Genomic DNA, 17453 nt, shown 5'->3' on the forward strand with positions numbered 1-17453 from the left:
GGCACTTGGCATGGGGGGGCTGGGCAGGAGGCAATGCCCCCTTCTGACCCTTGACCTCCCTGGCTGTCCCCCAAAATTGACACCCTAAAGGGGGGGGGCTGTGCCAAGCCCATGCCTCAGTTTCCCTAGTGAAATGGGGCAGTTCTGACTCTTGGGGCCATTCACAGCTGGAACCCCTGGGGCAAAACTGGACACATTGCTGAGGCCCCCTGTATCAGGGCCACAGAGGAGCTGGTGCAACCATGCTGAGATCTCCTTCCACTGCCACAGCCCCTCTGCAAGGTGGGGCTCAGGCCCCTGCAGGGGTGGAGCCAGGGAATAGGATCCCAGCTCAGCTCTGCATAACCCTGGCAGCTGCCACAGCACCCCTGGGCTCCACCTCTGCCCCACAGCAGGGGAGAGAGCTGGAGGTTCAGCTTCCTCAAGCTGGGGGATCACCCCCTGCCCCAGAGCCCATGGGCAGTGGAAAGGCAGTGGTGGTGCAAGGGGAGATTAGGGGGCTGTAATCCCTGGGCACACGGCAGCTCTTCCCAGAGCACCAGCTTCATTCCAGCACCCCTGCTGCCAGGCCCTGGTGCTGCCAGTGGAGGGGCAGGAGCCTGGGAGCAGAGAGGACACTGCTGCTGCTCAGGTCCTTGCCCCACTGAGCCCAGGGCTGCGTTGGCACCGGGTGCCAAAACCAGTTGGCTGTCCCGGCCCTTCCCCCAGCCCAGAGCTGTTGGCAGTCGGGAGCCTCTTCTGGCTGGTGCTGGCACCAGGGCCAAGGTCGGTCTGCTCTCCCTCCCAGCCTGGGGGTGTGTGGGGGGGTCCCGGGGCCAGGCCCAGCGCCACAGTTTTAACCTTCAAATCAGCAACAGTGTTAACATGGGCCTAACTCGTTCTCAGGGCCAGGGGGAAGGCCAGGGGGCTGCTCCCTCACGCTCCATCTGACCCACAGCGGCAGCGCAGTCCCCCCCAGCAGGGCAAGCAGGCCAGGTCCCCACCAGAGTTGGGCTACCCAAGAGCAGGAGCCCAGGAGACACCCCAGAGCTGGAGAAGTTGGAGGGGCCCCTCTGCCCCAGCCCCCTGGGGGAAATTAACACCAGGGGCACAGTCAGCGCCTCGTGTTTATTGGTGGCGGTGGCGGCAGTGGTGGTCACAACAGTGGCAGGCCGGGGGGCTGGCCCAGGTGGTGGAGTCACACGAGGGCTGCAGACGCCGAGGGCGATGGCCGGGCTGCATGTGGTGCAAGTACTGGCAAAGCAGCGTGTTCGCAAACCCCACTGAGCCGGAGCGAGAGCGGGTGGCTGGAGCTGGGGCAGCGCCCGGGGGGTGGGGGGGGGGCACCAGCCTGACACACAGTCCAGCCTGCACCCCCTGCTGCTGGGGGCCCTGCCGGCTCCGGCCTGGGAAGGCACGTGAGATCCAGAACCTAAGAACGCCGAGACGCTGGCAGAAGCGACTAGAAAAACTAAAAACCCAGGCGAGGCTTGGGGAGTGGGGGGGAGATGGGCCTGGGCCCCAACCCGGCGCGGGAGCGGCTGCAGAGGGGCCGGGGGGTGGCCCTGCAGGCGGGGGGAGCTGGGATCTTTCCTTCTGCGTGAGTCTCAGCGCAAGGAGACAGGATCCCCCCGGGCGCCTCTATCCCACTGACCTTGTGCCAACTACCACCTGACCCCCCCACAGGGCCTGCGCTTCCCACCAGTCTGGGGGAGCACTTGGGGGCCCCCCGCCTGCCACCTCAGGGCCCCAGAGCTGGCGCCTGCGCACCAGGCCCTGCCCCTGCCCTGCGGTGCCCGTGGGGCCGTCTCTTTGGTCAGTTACAAGGCAGGCAGCATCTGGCAGCTTTGGGGGGTGCCCCCAGCGCTGGCCCCGGGGGAGGAGGGGGGGGCACTGAGCGACAGGCAAGCGAAGCCGAAGCCGTCGGGGATGTTGTGCTGCTACGAGCTGCTCCTCTCGTCTCTCAAGTTGTACCTGCAAGAGCCAGCAGGGGGCAGCGTGAGCAGGGGTGGGGGGGCTGCTTCCAGAAACAACCCCCCCACGGGGCGGGGGGGGGGCAGCCCGGGATCCCAGCACTCAGGGCCCCCCCGGCTCCCCCCCAGCTCAAGCTTCTTAAGGGCCAATGGGGGTCGGGGACCCTGCTCAGCTCTTCCTCTGGGTCAGGGACCATTGTGACTGGAGAAAGCCCCTGGCCATGGACTTCAGCCCGGAGTGAGGAAGGGGACGTTCCCAGACCCCCCACTTGCTCCATGGGCGCTCCCAGATCTCTCTCCCCCCCCGGCTCCGTGGGCGCTCCCAGATCTCTCTCCCCCCCCGGCTCCATGGGTGGTCCCAGATCCCACCCCCACTCTGTGGGACGTTCCCAGATCTCCCCCCTTTGCTCTGTGGGATGGTCCCAGATCTCCCCACCTTGCTCCATGGGACATTCCCAGATCCCTCCCCCACTGTGCTCTGTAGGTGCTCCCAGACCCCCACTCACCACTGGGCCCTGCCCTGGGTCAGGTCTATCTGCGACAGGTCCAGGTGCACCTGTGGGGGGAGACTCCAGCGTCAGCGGATGGCTGTCCCCCCAGCCGAGCCCCACGCACAGCACCAGGCGTGGGGGCCTGCAGTAACCACTGCGACGCCCCCTTACCTTCCCCAGGGGCTCCCTCTCCCGGGATATGAAGGAGACGCTATTTTTCACGCAGGCCTCCAGCTTCCTCCGCGCCGCCTCCTCCAGGGGCAGCTCCCACTCGAACCTGCACGGGGACAGGCCGTGAGGGCAGGCAGGGGACGGGACCCCCCCGGCCCTGGGGAGAGCCCCCCTCTCCTCCCAGCCCCCACCTCTCATTGAACTCAGGGTTCAGGGTCCGCTTCCGCACGGTAGTTTTCCTCTTGGTCACGCGGCTCTTGTCGGGCAGCAGGAGCAGGGAGACGTAGGGATCAGGGATCTCCTTAGCGCTCGCCCGCAGCTTCCTGCGGGGTCAGGGGAGAGAGCCGGGCACAGCTGTGGCCCTGGCCGGCCGCTCACGGGTGCGCCACCCCTAGCGCCAGAGGTGCCGCCCCGGTCGCCGGGCTGCAGAGACACGGGGGGCTGGGGGGACCAGCAGCAGGGCCGGCAACGTTGAGGGCAGCCCACCACCGCAGGAAGAGGTCGAGGGCGCACTCTTCCGGGCTATGAATGGGGGGGTGCTGGGGGAGGGGGAGTGAAGGACGGGGTCGGGAGCTGGAGAAGGGGCGCAGGATGGAGGGCAGGCTCAGTTATGGTTAAGCAGTAGGGGCCAGAGCAGCCCCCTGCCCACTGTGAGCAGACAGCTGCTCCAGGGGCCTGCTGCAGGCTGGGGCACTCCAGCCTGGCCAGAGCAGCCCCCCAGCTCTGCAGCAGCAGGAGGGGATCACCGCAGGCGGGGGTGCTCCAGTCCCCCCCATCCGATCAGTTATTCGCAGACGTTTAACCGGATAACTGAAGGTTTTTTACACCCCCAGCTGGGGCAGCGCAGGGGTTTGCCTTGTGCCCAAGGGCAGGGAGGTGGGGGGCGGGGTCTGGGTGTGGAAGTGGGGAGGGCAGAGACAGTTGGCGGAGAAGTGCTTACGTAGGCAGCTCCCAGCCAGCAGCCCAGGGAGTCCCTCGGACAGGCTCCCTGCCTGCCGCACCCTCCTGCGCATGTCTGGCTGCAGAGCCACATGCTGTGTGTGTGCTGCCTGCACCTTGAGGGGAGGGGCCCAGGCAGCTCCCATTGGCCAATGGGAGCTGTGAGACTGTGCTGGGGGTGGGGCAGTGCATACAACATGTGACCCCGGCAGCTGGTCACTGTGAACCGGGGCAGGGCAGGCAGGCATCCCTACTGTGCCCAGCTTTTGCCATGCAGGGGAGCCGGAGGACCCAGGCACCCTAGGGAACGTGCCCCACCCTGAGCGTTACCTGCAGGAATGTACGACGACCACCAGCTTGCGCTCGTCCGTGTGATACCAGGCGGTGAGCTGCACCTGGCCCAGGGGGGCCTCCCCCACCTCTGAGTTACTGTGCCAGAGAGGGGGGAGCGTTACAGGAGCCCCAGAATCCTGCGCACTCAGCGGGGTGCATTACTAATAATATCATGGTAGCACCCAGAGGCCCCAGATGAGCCTCCTTATGACACCAGAATTATCAGAGGTGTTACGGTAGCACCACCGCCTGTACTCATTATTCGTGACATTACGGTAGCACCATTCTGGAGTACTTGTGTATTAGTGGTATTATGGTAGCCACCAGAGACCCCAGCTGAGATAGGAGCCCCATTGCATTAGGCTGTTTAACTAGTAGGATTACGGTAGTGCCCCCCACCACCATGCATGGAGGAGCAGGGGTGGGGGGACGCAGCCCCACCCAGGAAAGGGTTGAGAACCCAGGGGATGGAGAACCCCAGCTGCACCCCTCACCCGACTCAGGCGCCCCAACCTGTCTGCGTGCGTGAGACGCTGGCGCAGCTCCTGGGTGGGGCCGGCACCCCTGAGGTCCCCATCCTCCACGGCATACAGCTCCAGCTCCGGCCCCCCCAGGGCGCTCTCGGCCTCCTCAGCAGCTGCTGGGGCACTGCGGGCCTCCACCCCTGAGTGCTGGGAGACCAGGATCTGGGGGCACACGGGGGTCAGAGGGATTAAGCCCCCCTCACCTCTCGTGCCCAGCTTCCCAGCCCCTCCCACTCCCTGTGCACCCGCCAGGCGCCCAAGATGTAGCTGGGTTGCAGGATGAATGGGCAAAAGATTCTCGCAAGCACCGTCCTGGGTTTGCACCAACCCTTGGGCCACCCGAGGGGTCTACTGAAAGCTGGGGATTTGCTCAATCCGTTTATGCTGCTACTCTGTTTGTACCATTTTTGCATGTGGGTTACTGGAAGGGCTGGCTCTGGGCTGGCTGCTGAGGTTCTTGTTTCCGGGAGACCACCTGGGAGAGATTCCTAGGCAGGTGAGGCCGGACTTGGTTCCCATCCGCAGCTGAGGAGTTCGGCTGTGGCCGTGTGGCTCGGCAGACGGCCCAGAAAGGACCTGGACAGGTGACTGGCTCATGTGACAGGCACCAATTCGGACGTGCTGCCACACGGGGAGGAACAACGGAATTCCCTCCGCCCGGGCCAGGGGATAAAGGGGCGCTGAGGTTCCTTCGTCTTGTCTCCAACCCAGCTCGTCACTGCAGGAGCGTCTCTGCCGTGACCCGAGCCCGGAAGGATCGCTGGGCTGCCCCAGCAAAGGACGGGCCCCAGAGACGTGTAAGCGGCAGCAATTCCACCACTGCTGCAGCCGCACCCAGGACTCGGTGGTCGGTGTGTGTAATTCAGCTTCAACAATTTGACTCTCATCCTGGTCTCTCCTTCTTTTCATTGCTAAACCTTTGGACGCTAAAGGACCAGCCCAGCCACTCGCTCGGGTGAAGTCTGAGGCTCTCATCCCCCTGGGGAGGCGGCTGCTCCCTGCGGACCGGGAGAACCTGTTCGGATTTGGGGAGCTGGGTTTCCGGAACCTCGCACCCGCATGAGGAGGGGACTGGCTGCGGCACAAGGGAAGCTGGAGTGTCGGAGGGAATTGGGGTGTGACTCTAGCGGGTGACAGACGTGCTCACTGGGCCGGGTTTGGTGCCTTGTAATGGAGGATCCCCAGGCTGGGCTGTCAGTAGCCCCGTTCTAAGCAATTTGCCCTGGTTTGGCTCGCAGCAGTGCCTGGATAATCTTATATTACACCACCCGGCACGCCCAGCCCCCCTCGCCCCCCACAGCCTGTGCACTGAACTCCCCTGCAGCCCCATGCTCCCAGCACGCACCCGGGCGACTCACCCTGAGCTGTGCCCGCAGCAGGACCTGGCTGCCGGGGCCGGAGCGGCTCAGCGGGAACCAACGATCGAGGGTCAGCGCCTCGGCCACCAGCAGCTGGTGGAGGGGAAGGCTCAGCGCCCCCAGGTCCTGCCCCCCCTCATCCTTCACCTGCAGGGGGATGGACAGACAGACGGCACTCAGGCCTGAGACAGACAGCGGGGGGAGATCAGAGCATGCAGGAGATGGGGAGATTTACCTGCAGCTCCAAGGACTCCGCATGAGGGCGCCGGATGAGGAAGGAGAACCCTTCGTCCCAGATGGGCTCTGCTGTGCGGGTGGAGATCTGGGGGGCAGAGCCAGTGAAGCCAGAGAGAAACCCCCCAACCAGCTCCCCTCAAATATGGGGAGAGCCCCATGCCCCTAGGCACAGATACCTGCCAGGGCTCCCCAGCACCGCTCCCAGCCCCATACAGACCCCCTCCCCCCGCAGCCCCCAGCCCTGGTACCTGGCTTTTGTAGGACACGTCCCGGACAGAGAGGCTGATGTAGGGGCTGGGGGCCTTCGAGCCCTTCAGGAGCTGGGGAGATGGGGTGAGGGGGATGGGTGAGTGGAGGGGAAATGGGCACCAACCCCAAGGAGCTAACCCAGCCCCTTCCCCCCGGGGACCAGAGAGTGGGGCGCACAGCGCTCAGCTGGTGAGGGGGCACTGGAGTCTGCCCTGCTCAGTGCAGCTGGCCTGGGGGAAGCTGCATTCCGGGGGTCTCAAGCACCCCAGGGTGGCGGTGGTGGCCCATTGCTGGATGGGACCCAGGAGTCCGAGGGGGCGGGGGGGACACTCACCGGCAGGTCGGCTGCCCGGTCCAGGAAGACGGAGAGCAGAGCAGATGACAGCTCCGCGCTCGGCTGGGTTTGGATCAGACTGTTCACCATCAGCACCTGGGACGGAGCCAGGGGACTCCAGCTGAGCCTGGGACGCGGGCAGCCCAGCCGGTGCCCCTCATTCCCGACCCACAGGCCCTGCCAGCCCAGCGGGCTGAGACCCAACAAGCTCAAATCGCTTGTGACATCTGGGGCATTTTGAGCCCCGCAGCTCTACGCTAGCCCAGCCCCCTGGCTGCGAGCTGAGCCCCTCTCAGACCCTGACCCCGATCCCTTGCCAGCCCAACAGCTCCCCTGTCTGGGATGCCAGAGGGCTGGGCTGGGCTGGGCCCCCTTCCCCGGTACCTGCTCCAGCTCGGTGCTGTCGGGACTGGGGGTCAGACACTCCAGCCTCACATGGAGGCGGCCGGATTTCACATCCTCCAGGGGCAGCCACTGGAAGGAGAAAGGCCGAGGGGGTCAGGGTCCCTGGGCCAGCCCTGGCCTGGCCCACCCCACCCCGCCGCTCCCCTGGCCCCGGGCTCCCACCTCATCGATGAAGCGGCTGCTCAGGACTCGCTTGAGGGTGATCTTACACCTGGGGGCAGAACACGGGTCAGTTCGGGAGGTTCGCGGCTGGTGCAGGGGCCGGCAGAGCAGGGTGGGGGGTAGATACGCCCGGCAGAGAACCCCACAAGGAGGGGAGCGCAGCGGAGCTGGGTGGGGGCTGGGAGCCCCGGTTTGGACCGCTCCCCTCCCCCGCTCGGTTCGGGCCTGACTCACCTGCCCAGGAAGTCGTCTTTGTCGATGTCCTTGTCGTAGAGATCAAACTCCACCTCCTGGCCTGGGACCTGCGTCACGACAGCCTGGGGGGTGGTTGGCAGAGCCGATCATGCTTGGCTCTCTCCCTCTGACCTGGGGTGCCCCCTTCCTAGTGCCCCCAGCTGGAGGGTGGGGGATGAGAGCCCCTACCCCTTGGGGCAGCACATGGCGGGACAATCTCTGTGCCCCCTCCTGGCACAGGCAGGCTCAGCCCGGCTCTCCCTCGCACCAGCCCTGGCAGGAGGGGGTGGTGCCCCCCTCGCTCACCTCGTAGACCTCGTTCCAGCGGGGGTTGAGGTCCTCCTTGATGACCCGGCTGCGGAAGCTCTGGCCCCCCAGCCGCACCTTGGCGTACGGGTCTGACTTGCCCCGGATGGCGCCACCCAGGAAGTTGTCTTTGGCGATCAGGTTCTCGGCCTCCAGCAGGTGGATGCGGATCACGCTCTGGAGGGAGGGGAGAGGAGCCTGTGACCTGCACGGCGCGGGGGGGGTCCCACAGATCCCCACCCTGGGGCTCGGCCAACCCCACACTGCCCCACCCGGCAGGCAGAGGCCCTGGAGGTCACAGACAGGCTCCGACCCAGGGACCTGCCCTCCTATGAGCCCAGTTGAGCCCCCCCACAGTGACGCCCTGGGCCGGATTCAAACCGACCACCGCAGGGCCCTGCGGACGTACCTCGGTGCCAAACTGAGCGTCGGGGCTGGCTCGGCTGGGCCGGGCCGGGGCATCCACGCTGCTACCAGCCAATGTGCTGGTCTCTGGCTGCCCGGGGACGCACGGCCGGGGGCTATGGCAGACCTCGGGGGCGTCTAGGAACAGGATCTGCGGGGGGACAGCCGGGTGTTAATGGCCCTGGGGTGCTGGGTGAACCCCCCGGCCCAGGGGAGCTGAGGAGGCTGCCGAGGTCTGGGGTGCTGGGACACCCGGGGACATTCCCCCCCCAGCCCCCGATCCCTCCAGCCCAGCTTCACCCGCATGACGAGCTTCATGTAGACACGGCTGCTGGGCCCCGAGCTCTCCAGCTGGAACCACTGGTCCAGCGTCAGGTCCGCAGCACTCAGCAGGCGCGAGAGGGGGATGCTGAGCGAGCCCAGGCTGGCCTGGCGCGTGTCATCCTTCACCTGCAGGGGGCACAAGGGCACCGTTACCCCCTGCTGGGGAAGGGGCGGGGCTTGGATGAGAGGGGGCGGAGCTCACTTGGATGTCCAGGTCCTGCTTGGCTGGGTCTTGGAGGAAGAAGCGGAAGGCGTCGTCCCAGACTGGAGAACTGGTGTTATAGACAACCTGGGGGAGGGCAGGGGGCAGGAGATGGACTTGGGTTACAGCACCCCCTGCTGGGAGCACCCCAGATCTGCACACCACCCCCCACCTTCCTGCAGACCCTGCCCCCTCTCCCTGCAGGGGGGGTACTGGGGGGCCCGTTTCAGCCCCACTCACTCTGCTCTCCCGCGTGACATCCTGCACCGAGAGCTGCACCATGGGGTTGGGCTCCTTGCCGGGCTTCTTCAGCTGTGGAGACACGGGGGGGTCAGTCACCGAGGGCAGCCGGGGCAGCCCCTCCCCAAGCCCCCCAGCACAGACACTCACAGGCAGGTCCTGAGCCCGGTCCAGGTAGACGACCAGGACAGCGGCCGAGGGCGGCTCCGGCTTGGAGGAGATAATTCGGTTCCTCTGGAGGACCTGGGGGGGGAGGGGGAGGGTCGCCCCTGAAAGCTCCGGCCCAACAGCCCCCGCGAGCCCCCCTCCCCAGGTGTTGGTCCCCCCCAGCCCCTGCAGGGAGCTCAGGCTGCTGCATCCTCATGACCACCTCATGCAGCAGATCCTGCAGAGAGAACCCAGGAGTCCGGGCTCCCAGCCCCTCCCTCTCCCCCACTCTCCTCCCAGGGAGGGGGCTGCACTGGGATGTGTGGGAGCGACAACCCCTGCGAGCCGAGGGGAGCCCAGGCCTGGCTCTGCTGAGGCTGCGCTGCAGGCCCTGGGGGGCGGATCAGGCTCCCGGCTGTCCAATCCCGTTTTGGGGGGCGGAGGGGGCAGGGGCTCACCTGCTCCAGCTTGGAGGCGTCAGATGCCAGCGAGAGCCACTCCAGGCGCAGGTGGAGTTGGCCCCGGCCCCCGTCCTGCAACGGGAACCACTGGGGGGAGGGGGGACACAGGTCAGCCCAAGCCCCCAAACCCCCACTTCCCCCTGTACCTCACCTAGCGCCATCCACCCCCCAAGGGGCCACCTCTGACCCCCTGGGGCCCAGCCCAGCATCTCACAGACCCGGGCATCAGACCGCCCCCCCACCTCCCAGCCCAAGCACCCCTCCAACCCCCCCAGCGCTGTCCCAGCCTGCAGTCCCCACCCCCGACTGGTCCTGGGCCCCCCTGACCTCCTCCAGCACACGGGCCTTCAGCACCTCCCCGAAATCCAGCTTCATCCTGAGGGCAGAAGGAGACACCATGAGGGCCAGCTGGGACCCACTGCTCTGAGGCCCCCCACTGCTGGGGCTTTAACCCTCATGGCTCTGCCCAGCCCCAGAGCAGCGCCCCCCGCATGGTTCCTGTTCCCCTCCCCCACCACAGATCCCAGCCTGGTGCCCCACTATGGCCTCTGCCCCCTGGGTGACTCCCTGCCCCCCAGCACCCCGAGCTGCCTCTCACCTGCCCAGGAAGTCATCCTGGTCGGGATCCTTGTCAAACAGCTCCACCTCCAGCTCCTGCCCTGGCACCTCGTGCACCACGAACTGGGGGGCAGAAGAAGGGAGTCGGTGAAGCGGGGCCCCCAAGCCCAGCCCCAGGCCCCCCCCCAGCGCCGTGAGACAGGCCACAGGCCCCCACTCACTTCATAGCTCTCGTTCCACACGGGGCTCAGGGTCTCGTCCACCACGCGGCTGGTGCAGACCTGGGTGCCCACGCGGGCCAGGGCGTAGGGGTCCGACTTGCCCTCGATCAGCCCCTTCACGTACTTGTCCTTGGACTGCAGGTCCCTGGCCTCCAGCAGGTGGACGCGGACGATCCCCTGGAGAGTGGGGGGCAGAGTCAGCTGGGCCAGGAGCCCCTCCCCGTGGCGCGGCTCAGCTCGGCTTGGCTCGGCCTTACCCTGGGCAGCGGGGAGCGGAGCTGCGCGGCCTCGTGCAGGTTGGGCACCAGGGGCACCAGCAAGCGGTTGGGTAGCACCAGGAAGGCGGCGATGGAGTCCATGATCATGGAGTCCGACAGGGAGCTGGGGGTCAGAGCTCAGTGAGGGGGGGCTCGCCCCAGCGCCCCTCCCATAAACACAGGGGGAGGGGCCCAAGAGGGCTGGACTGCGTGGGAGGGGCCCTGGCACAGCACAGGCCACCCCCCCCAGAAGGACGGGAACACCCAGATTAAAGCCCCCTCCCCCCTCCCCTCGGCTGTGGGGCCCCAGGCTGGGGGCACACGACTCACCTGAGCCCCGGGATGTCCAGGAGGTTGGTCATCCCCGTCCAGTTAACGTCCAGAGTCTGGGGGTGGGGGGAGGGCAGATGGGGGTGGGGTTAGACTCACTGGCTGCTCCCCGCAGCTGGACGACACTGGGATCCTGGGCAGCCAGGGGATGTGAACCCCCCTCCCCCCTGGTATCTCCCAGGGCCCCCAATTCAACCCCTGTGCCTGCCGCCTGGGGCTGCCCAGAGCCAGGGGAGCACAGCCTGGACCCCCCTGCCCCCAACTGCTGCCCGTGAGCCACCCGCATCCCCCAACACCAGGCTGGGCCCCTCCCCAGCCCCTGGCTCCGCAGTGGGAGGTGCAGAGGCAGGTCCCCAGCGACTTGGGGGGGGCTGTACTCACGGGGCGGCGGATGAAGAACATGGTCAGGGCCCCCACGATGGGCACGTCCCCGATGAGGGGCTCCAGGATGACGCGCAGTTCCCCGTGCAGCTGGGGGGGGTGGAGAGTGAGCATCCACCTGAACCCCCCACCCCCACCCAGACCAGGCTCTGCTGCTGTGGGGGCAAGCTTGTCCCTCCCGTGCCTCCCCCACCCTTCTGGGGCCCCCAGCACCCCCAACCTCCCAGTAACCCATCCCCCAAATTCCCCCACCCTCCTGGGGCCCCCAGCACCCCCGCAACCCAGCGCCCAAATTCCCCCCACCCTCCTGGGTCCCCAGCAACCTCCCCCACCCCCACCAGCAACCCACCCCTCAAACTCCTCCCCTCCACCCAATGGGGGTTCCCAGCACAGCAGCTGTTCTCCCCCTGCCATGACCCCCCACTGGCGGCTTGGGGGATGGAAGCAGCTGGCCCCATGCGCTTCCCCCTGCAGACAGGAAGCCAGCCAGGCCCCTCTCAGGCTGCCCTGTGGGACTGGCCTCAGCTAGGTCACCGTGGGTGCTGGGGCTGGTCCCCCCGTGCAGGGGCTGGGGCTTGCACCCCCCGGGGCTGGGCCTGACCCACAGGCGCCTCTCACCTGCATCCCCTTCACCCCAGCCTTGCAGAAGAATTTCTTCACCTCCACGTCGATCTGCAGGTCCCCCACGTAGCTGCGGAGAGCGGAGGATCAGGGGCGCAGAATGGGCCCTCCCAGCCCTTTGCATGCTGGGACCCCCCGCTGTGCCCCCCGGCCTGGGTACCCCCACCCTCTCCCTGCCCCAGGCCAGCTGTCCCACGGGCGGGCCCCACACAGGGGTGCTGACCAGCCAGAGGCAAATCCCGGCGCCGGGCTGGGCTGAGATCCGACCTGTGCTCCCGGGACGGGTGGCCAGGGCAGTGCGGACGCAGCGGCTCCTCACCTGACGCTCAGGTCCAGCAAGATCTGCTTCTTGTTCTGCCCAGCGTGAACCTTGACACCCATGATCCGCAGCGGCTGGGGGGGCAGAGGGTTAGTGGAGCCGCCCTGCCCAGCTCGGGCCCCTCTTGCTCCCTGGAGGCGGCTGCCTCTGGGGTGGGACGCGGCAGCTGTTGAACCAGTCCACAGGGAGGGAAGAGCGGCGCAGCCAGCCCCAGCACGGCTGCTTTGCCCGGGCGGGGTCCCACTGGCTCCATGTGGCCCTGGGGCGCCCCCGGCTCCTCCCGCAGCTGGCAAGGAGCAAGGCAGATTCCACTCTAGGAAGGAGCAGCTTGGGCCTCACCCCCCGGAGCTGCCAGCCGGCACCACCGACCGGGTGGGGGGCACCTGACGAGGGGAGAGGGGCACAGGCTGGGCTGCTGCGGGGTGATGCTGCCCTGTGCCCGCGCCTAGTTTAACACAGCGGGTGGGGAGACAGGGGGTTGGTGGTGGTGCTGGGAGTCGGGGCTCTACCTTCTCCCCCAGGTCGACCTTAGTGAAGGCGAAGGTCTGCAGGTGGGTGTTGGAGGCGCGGATGGTGGGGGCAACATTCTCCACCAGCAGCTTCTCCATGTACTGCCCGAAGAAGGGCCAGGCCTGGGCCAGGATCTGCAGGGGACACAGGGGTGGGGGGCATCAGCTGGGGCCAGAGCAAGTGCCCCCCGCTCCCGGCGCTTGCCCTTCGCTCTCACCTTGTTCAGCCATTCGGCCTTCTCCACGTCCGGGAAGCTGACCTGCGGGCAGAGACAGATGGAGCCCTCAGGGGAGGGGGAGCCAGGTGCCCATGCGGTACAGCCCCCCCAGCCCATAGGAAGAAAAGCCCGTGGGAAGCTGGGGGTGGGTCCCACCAATGGTTAGAACTGGGGGGAGCCGGGACCCCTGGGTTTGCTCCCTGGTTCTTGGAGCAGAAGGGAGGGGGGCCCACTGGTTATAGCGGGTGTGGGGGGAGCTGGGAGCCAGGACTCCTGTGTTCTTGCCCTGGCTCTGGGAGGGGAGTGGGGTCTACTGGTTAGAGCAGGAGGGCGGAGCCAGGATTCCTGGGTCCTTGGCTTCTGGGACCACAGATACATCACCTCACTACTGCAGAGCACCATTGCCAGCTGGGGCTAAGCCTGGGGGGCTGAGCGCTGGGTGACGCCTGGCCTGCCCCAGGTCCTCCTCTGCTCACACCCCCGGGCAGTGGCCAGCACAGCCTCCTGTGAGCAGATCCTTGTTGCCATTTGCACCAGGCTCCTTATCAGGAGGAGGGAAAACCCAGGACGCACCAAGGCCACAGGCCTGGCCCAGCAGCAGGCAGGGGCAGACCAAGAGGTGAACGGGGCTCATGTGCCCCCGCCCCAAGCCAGGGGTGCAGCCATTCCTGCAGAGCCCCAGGAGGCACCAGGCCAGGCTGCTGTGGAGCTGCCAGCCCCATGGGGGAGGGAAAGGCCTGGCAGGAAGCGAGGGCCCTGGGCTGGTCAGGTCCCCCCTGGCACCAGATGAAATAGCGAAACTGATCCTGCACCCACAAACCAGGAAAGCTGGGGGGCAGCAGGAACCAAACCCGCCAGAGCCAGCTGCAGCCCCAGGAACCGAGCTCCGCGGGGGGGGGCGGGCAGACCGGGAGCTGGTCGCAGTGTCTGCAGGCTGAGGTGCTGCTGTGGGAGGGGGCAGGGGAGAGCCGGGTCCGACTGGCTGCCAAGCCGCGTCCTCAGATCTCACTAAATCAAGGAGCCCCCTGGCCAGCAGAACACCGGGGCCGCGCCGCAACCAGCGACCCCGCCAACCGTCTGCTTGTGTGTGCAGGATAAATTTTATTGGGTGCCCGGAAGCATGAGGGAATGTGCACCACCACCAGGGCCCAGCCCATCTGCTTGGCACTGCCCTTCGAAATCCTGCTAGCAAGGCAGCAGCCTCACGCCTTCCTCTGCCTTGCATGGCAGGCCCTGGCTGCATCTCAGCGCAAGGTCACAGGGCAGCCGCGCCCGCGTCCCACCCCAGAGGTGGCTGCATTTCACTGTGGGCACAGAGCGCGCAAAGGGCTCTGCAAAGGACACGTCCTACTGGAGGCGCTGGGTGGGAAGCGCACAGACATCTGGGGTCGCTGAGGCGGGGGGACATCTGCCCCGGCCCCACCCCAGCCACACTCTGTTAGCCCCAAGTGGGAGGGAAGGGCTGGGCAGGGCGGGGCAGGGCTAAAGCGGGGGAAGGGGGGGCCCCTTGTGGCTCCCAACAGCTGTTTCACTTCCTCTGCTCCAGGGAGAAGACAGAGCAGCACATGGGGCCAGGCCCAAGAGGGAGGGGGCCGGTGGGGCGCAGGCTGTGCCCTCTCTTGGTGCGGGGGAAGCAGGAGACAGAGGGCCACCTCCCGCCACTCCCACTCCCCTCCCCCAGCTGGAATGGAACCCAGGAGTCCGGGCTGCACCCATCCCCCCGCGCTGCCCCGTTACACGCCCCGCCCATTCCCCACGAGCTGGAATGGAACCCAGGAGTCCGGGCTGCACCCATCCCCCCGCGCTGCCCCGTTACACGCCCCGCCCGTCCCCCACGAGCTGGAATGGAACCCAGGAGTCCGGGCTGCCCCACCCGTGACAAGGGAGGCCCCTCGGCCCGTTTGGGCTTCCAGCAGCGCTGGCCGGGCGGCACCGGAGAAGCCGCAGCCGGCGGGCCCCGGGGGGGGGACGGACGACCCCAGAGCAGCTGAGTCACGGGGGAGGGGCGGTGATGGGGAAGGTCTCTGGGGAGAGGGGAGGGGGCCTGGAGAGACCCTACAAAAACAAGGCGGCACACCCAGGCCTGGCCCGCCGCCCGGAGAGCGCCCGCAGGCCCCGGGGCGGGTGCGGGGCCGGTTTCCGTTATGGAGGGGGCGGGCGGCCGTGAGTCAGCCGCATTCCACGCGTGCCGACCGCCGGGGCCGCCCTGAGCGCAGCCTCCTCCCCGCTGCGGCCCACGGAACAAGCCTGCGCGGGCCCAAGGGAGTGGGGGGTCGGGGGCGGTGCCAGGTCCGGCTCAGCCCCAGGGCAGCCGCTGCCCCAAGCAGCTCCCAGGCTGGGGAAACTGAGGCACGGCCCATCCGCTGCCCTCCGCGGGGCTGGGCCGCGGCCCGGAGAGCGGGACAACGCCGGGGCGGGGGGGAACCCGCAGCCTGCGAAGGACCCGCTGCCCCCGAGACTTCCCAAGCCCCAGAGGCGGCGCCGGCTTTGCCCCGCCACCCCCGGGAGCCGGCGGCTCGCTGAGCGCCCGGGCCGAGGGGGGTTCCGCCCCCCGCCCCCATTTCAACCGCTGCCGCTGCTCGCCCCGGCCCCGGCCCCGGCCCCGGCCCCGGCCCCGCGCGGAGCCGAACCCTCCTGCTCCAGGGCCGCCTCGCCCAGCGCGGTCAGGAGGGAAATTCTCACCCCCAGCTGGGGGTCGAACCAGCGAGGTCCAGCTACGTCCGGGCGCGGGATCCTGGGCCCCCCGGCGTGGAGCTCGGCAGCGCGGGACAAGGGAGAACGGGAAGCGGCGCAAACCCCGGGCCAGGAACCCTCCCCTTGAAGCGCCAGCGGAGGCCGCCCCAGAGAACGGGCTCGGCCTGGCTCCACCTCACCGGGAACGCGGCACAGCTCGAGGCAAACCCCGACCCAAAGCAGCGGGGCCGGGTCTGGGTTCAGCAAAGCCTGTGCCGGGGGGCCCCTAAGCCCCGGCTCCCCGCCAGCGGGGCCGGGGGCTGGAGCCGAAATGGGGGTCCGCTCAGGATCCCCCCACGGCCTCCAGCGGGTCTGGTCTCCTCTCCCCGGTGGGCAGCTGGCGTCACAGTGCAGCACCGAAGGGCCAGCGGCCGCCGCAGAGCCCCAGCCGCCCGAGATGGGCCGGGGGAGCGGGGAGGCGCCGGTGGCTGCAGGGCGCCAGGGCAGGGCTGGCAGGCGACGGAGGCGCAGGAGGATGGCGGGGGGCGGGGCTGTACCCTAGTGGGGAGAGGCAGGAATTAGGTCCCAGCGCGAAGGGCCCCCGGGGACGGCGCAGTCCCCGGGAGGGACACGGGCATGTGATGCCCTGGGAGGGGGGCGCCGCAGCCAGCCCCGGCAGAAGGGGCGGGGCCGGGGGCGGGGCCGTGCAGAGGATGACAAGACCAAGGAGGGCTCCTCGGCCAGGGCTGAGCCAGGAGCAGCTCCTGGGGGGGGGGGATCCAGACAGGGGGGACCCGGGGGGATCCTCGGGGTGGGGGGGGGTGTCTCTCCTCACCCAGGTGGGCAGCTTCGAGCAGGGCCAAGGACCCCGAGGGGTCTCCAGGAGGGTCCCAGGCTCGCCCAGGGAGGGGATCGCAGAGCAGGTGAAGATGGGGGGGGGCCCCAGGGGGGTCGGGGGTGCTGAGGAGACCTTGGGGGGAACCTTTGTGGATCCTGAGCGCGTCCCACTCGCCTCACCCGGGCGGGCAGGTCCCGGCAGGGAAAGGGACAGAGAACCCCGGGCAGGCTCCCGAGGGAGCGGGGGGAACCGAGGCTCCCCAGGGAGCCCAAAGGCGGACGGAGGATTTGGGGGGGTCCCGGGGGATTGAAATTACGGGGGATCCCCGGGGGCACCGCGAGGGGATGGGGGGTTCCCCGGGAAAGCTCCAGGGCGCTCGGCTGCCCCAGGGGGACCGCTCCCGCGGGCGGGCGGAAGAGGGGTCCCCGGGGGTCCCAGCGTTCGGCTCACCCAGGCCGGCAGCTCCCGCGGGCCGAGGCCGAGGCCGAGGCTGGCGGCGGCGGCGCTCACGTGGCTCTCCTCGTCCTGCAGCAGGCGGCGGGCGTCCCGCAGGCTCCGCTCCTTGCCCCGCCGCGCCGCCCGCCAGCCCGCGTACAGCGCCAGCCCCAGCAGCACCACGCCCAGGCTCAGCCCCAGCCGCCCCGCCAGGTACACGGGCGCCAGGCGCAGCAGCAGCTTCCCGAAAGCGGCCAGCGCGGCCAGCAGCTCGCCCGAGCCGGGGCCGGGGCCCTCCCGCCGCTCCATGGCCGCGTCTACTGCCCGCCGCCGCCCGCGGCCCAGCCCCGGGGGGACCGGGGGCGGGGCCTGACCCGGTCCCACCCCTTGCGCCGCCCGATTGGACAGAGCGCTCATGAAGGCGGGAAAGGGGGGCGGGAAAGCCGGCTGAGACACGCCCTTGCTCTCTCCAAGGGGCTCGGCGATCGTCACGCCTCGCGCGCTCTGATTGGTCCGTGGCGCTGAGGGGGCCACCCAGAGGCCTCTGCTATTGGGCAGACTAGCGAGGGGGCGGAACTAGGGAAGCATTTCACCACGCCCCCTCCAAGCTTCCTTGCCC

At 68.4% G+C, this 17453-nt stretch overlaps 1 protein-coding gene across 3 annotated transcripts; it reads right to left on the bottom strand.

Moving 5' to 3' along the window:
- Window positions 1–1088: 1088 nt before the first annotated feature.
- On the bottom strand, window positions 1089–17193 carry ESYT1 (extended synaptotagmin 1). 3 transcript variants are annotated; one of them, XM_074979759.1, is made up of 31 exons: window positions 16850–17192; window positions 12889–12930; window positions 12671–12805; window positions 12162–12235; window positions 11840–11912; window positions 11222–11311; window positions 10841–10896; window positions 10511–10634; window positions 10254–10430; window positions 10073–10155; window positions 9802–9850; window positions 9472–9561; window positions 9017–9109; window positions 8867–8938; window positions 8627–8713; window positions 8401–8550; window positions 8105–8251; window positions 7696–7872; window positions 7390–7472; window positions 7156–7204; window positions 6973–7062; window positions 6589–6684; window positions 6254–6325; window positions 6004–6090; window positions 5769–5915; window positions 4400–4572; window positions 3884–3982; window positions 2806–2937; window positions 2615–2720; window positions 2459–2508; window positions 1089–1953 (listed from the first exon to the last, which is right to left on the bottom strand). In XM_074979759.1, exons 1-31 carry the CDS (start codon window positions 17141–17143, stop codon window positions 1920–1922), a joined length of 3231 nt encoding a protein of 1076 aa, XP_074835860.1. In that variant the 5' UTR covers window positions 17144–17192; the 3' UTR covers window positions 1089–1919. The 3 variants fall into 3 exon arrangements, with proteins under 3 accessions (XP_074835860.1, XP_074835859.1, XP_074835861.1); XM_074979758.1 differs by having other exon boundaries at window positions 8867–9109; window positions 16850–17193; XM_074979760.1 differs by lacking the exon at window positions 2806–2937 and having other exon boundaries at window positions 8867–9109; window positions 16850–17193.
- Window positions 17194–17453: the final 260 nt, after the last annotated feature.

This window comes from Carettochelys insculpta, chromosome 29 (assembly GCF_033958435.1).
Source record: "Carettochelys insculpta isolate YL-2023 chromosome 29, ASM3395843v1, whole genome shotgun sequence".
Lineage (NCBI taxonomy): Eukaryota > Metazoa > Chordata > Testudines > Carettochelyidae > Carettochelys > Carettochelys insculpta.

What these genes read in the sequence shown, in the direction of transcription:
- ESYT1 (XM_074979758.1), bottom strand. Translation starts at nt 17,143, where the DNA reads ATGGAGCGGCGGGAGGGCCCCGGCCCCGGCTCGGGCGAGCTGCTGGCC. An exon ending in ACGTGTCCTACAAAAGCCAG is followed by an intron (nt 6,091 to 6,253) that starts GTACCAGGGCTG and finishes TCTGCCCCCCAG; the next exon opens with ATCTCCACCCGCACAGCAGA. An exon ending in ACCCAGGGCAGGGCCCAGTG is followed by an intron (nt 1,954 to 2,458) that starts GTGAGTGGGGGT and finishes TGGCTCTTGCAG; the next exon opens with GTACAACTTGAGAGACGAGA.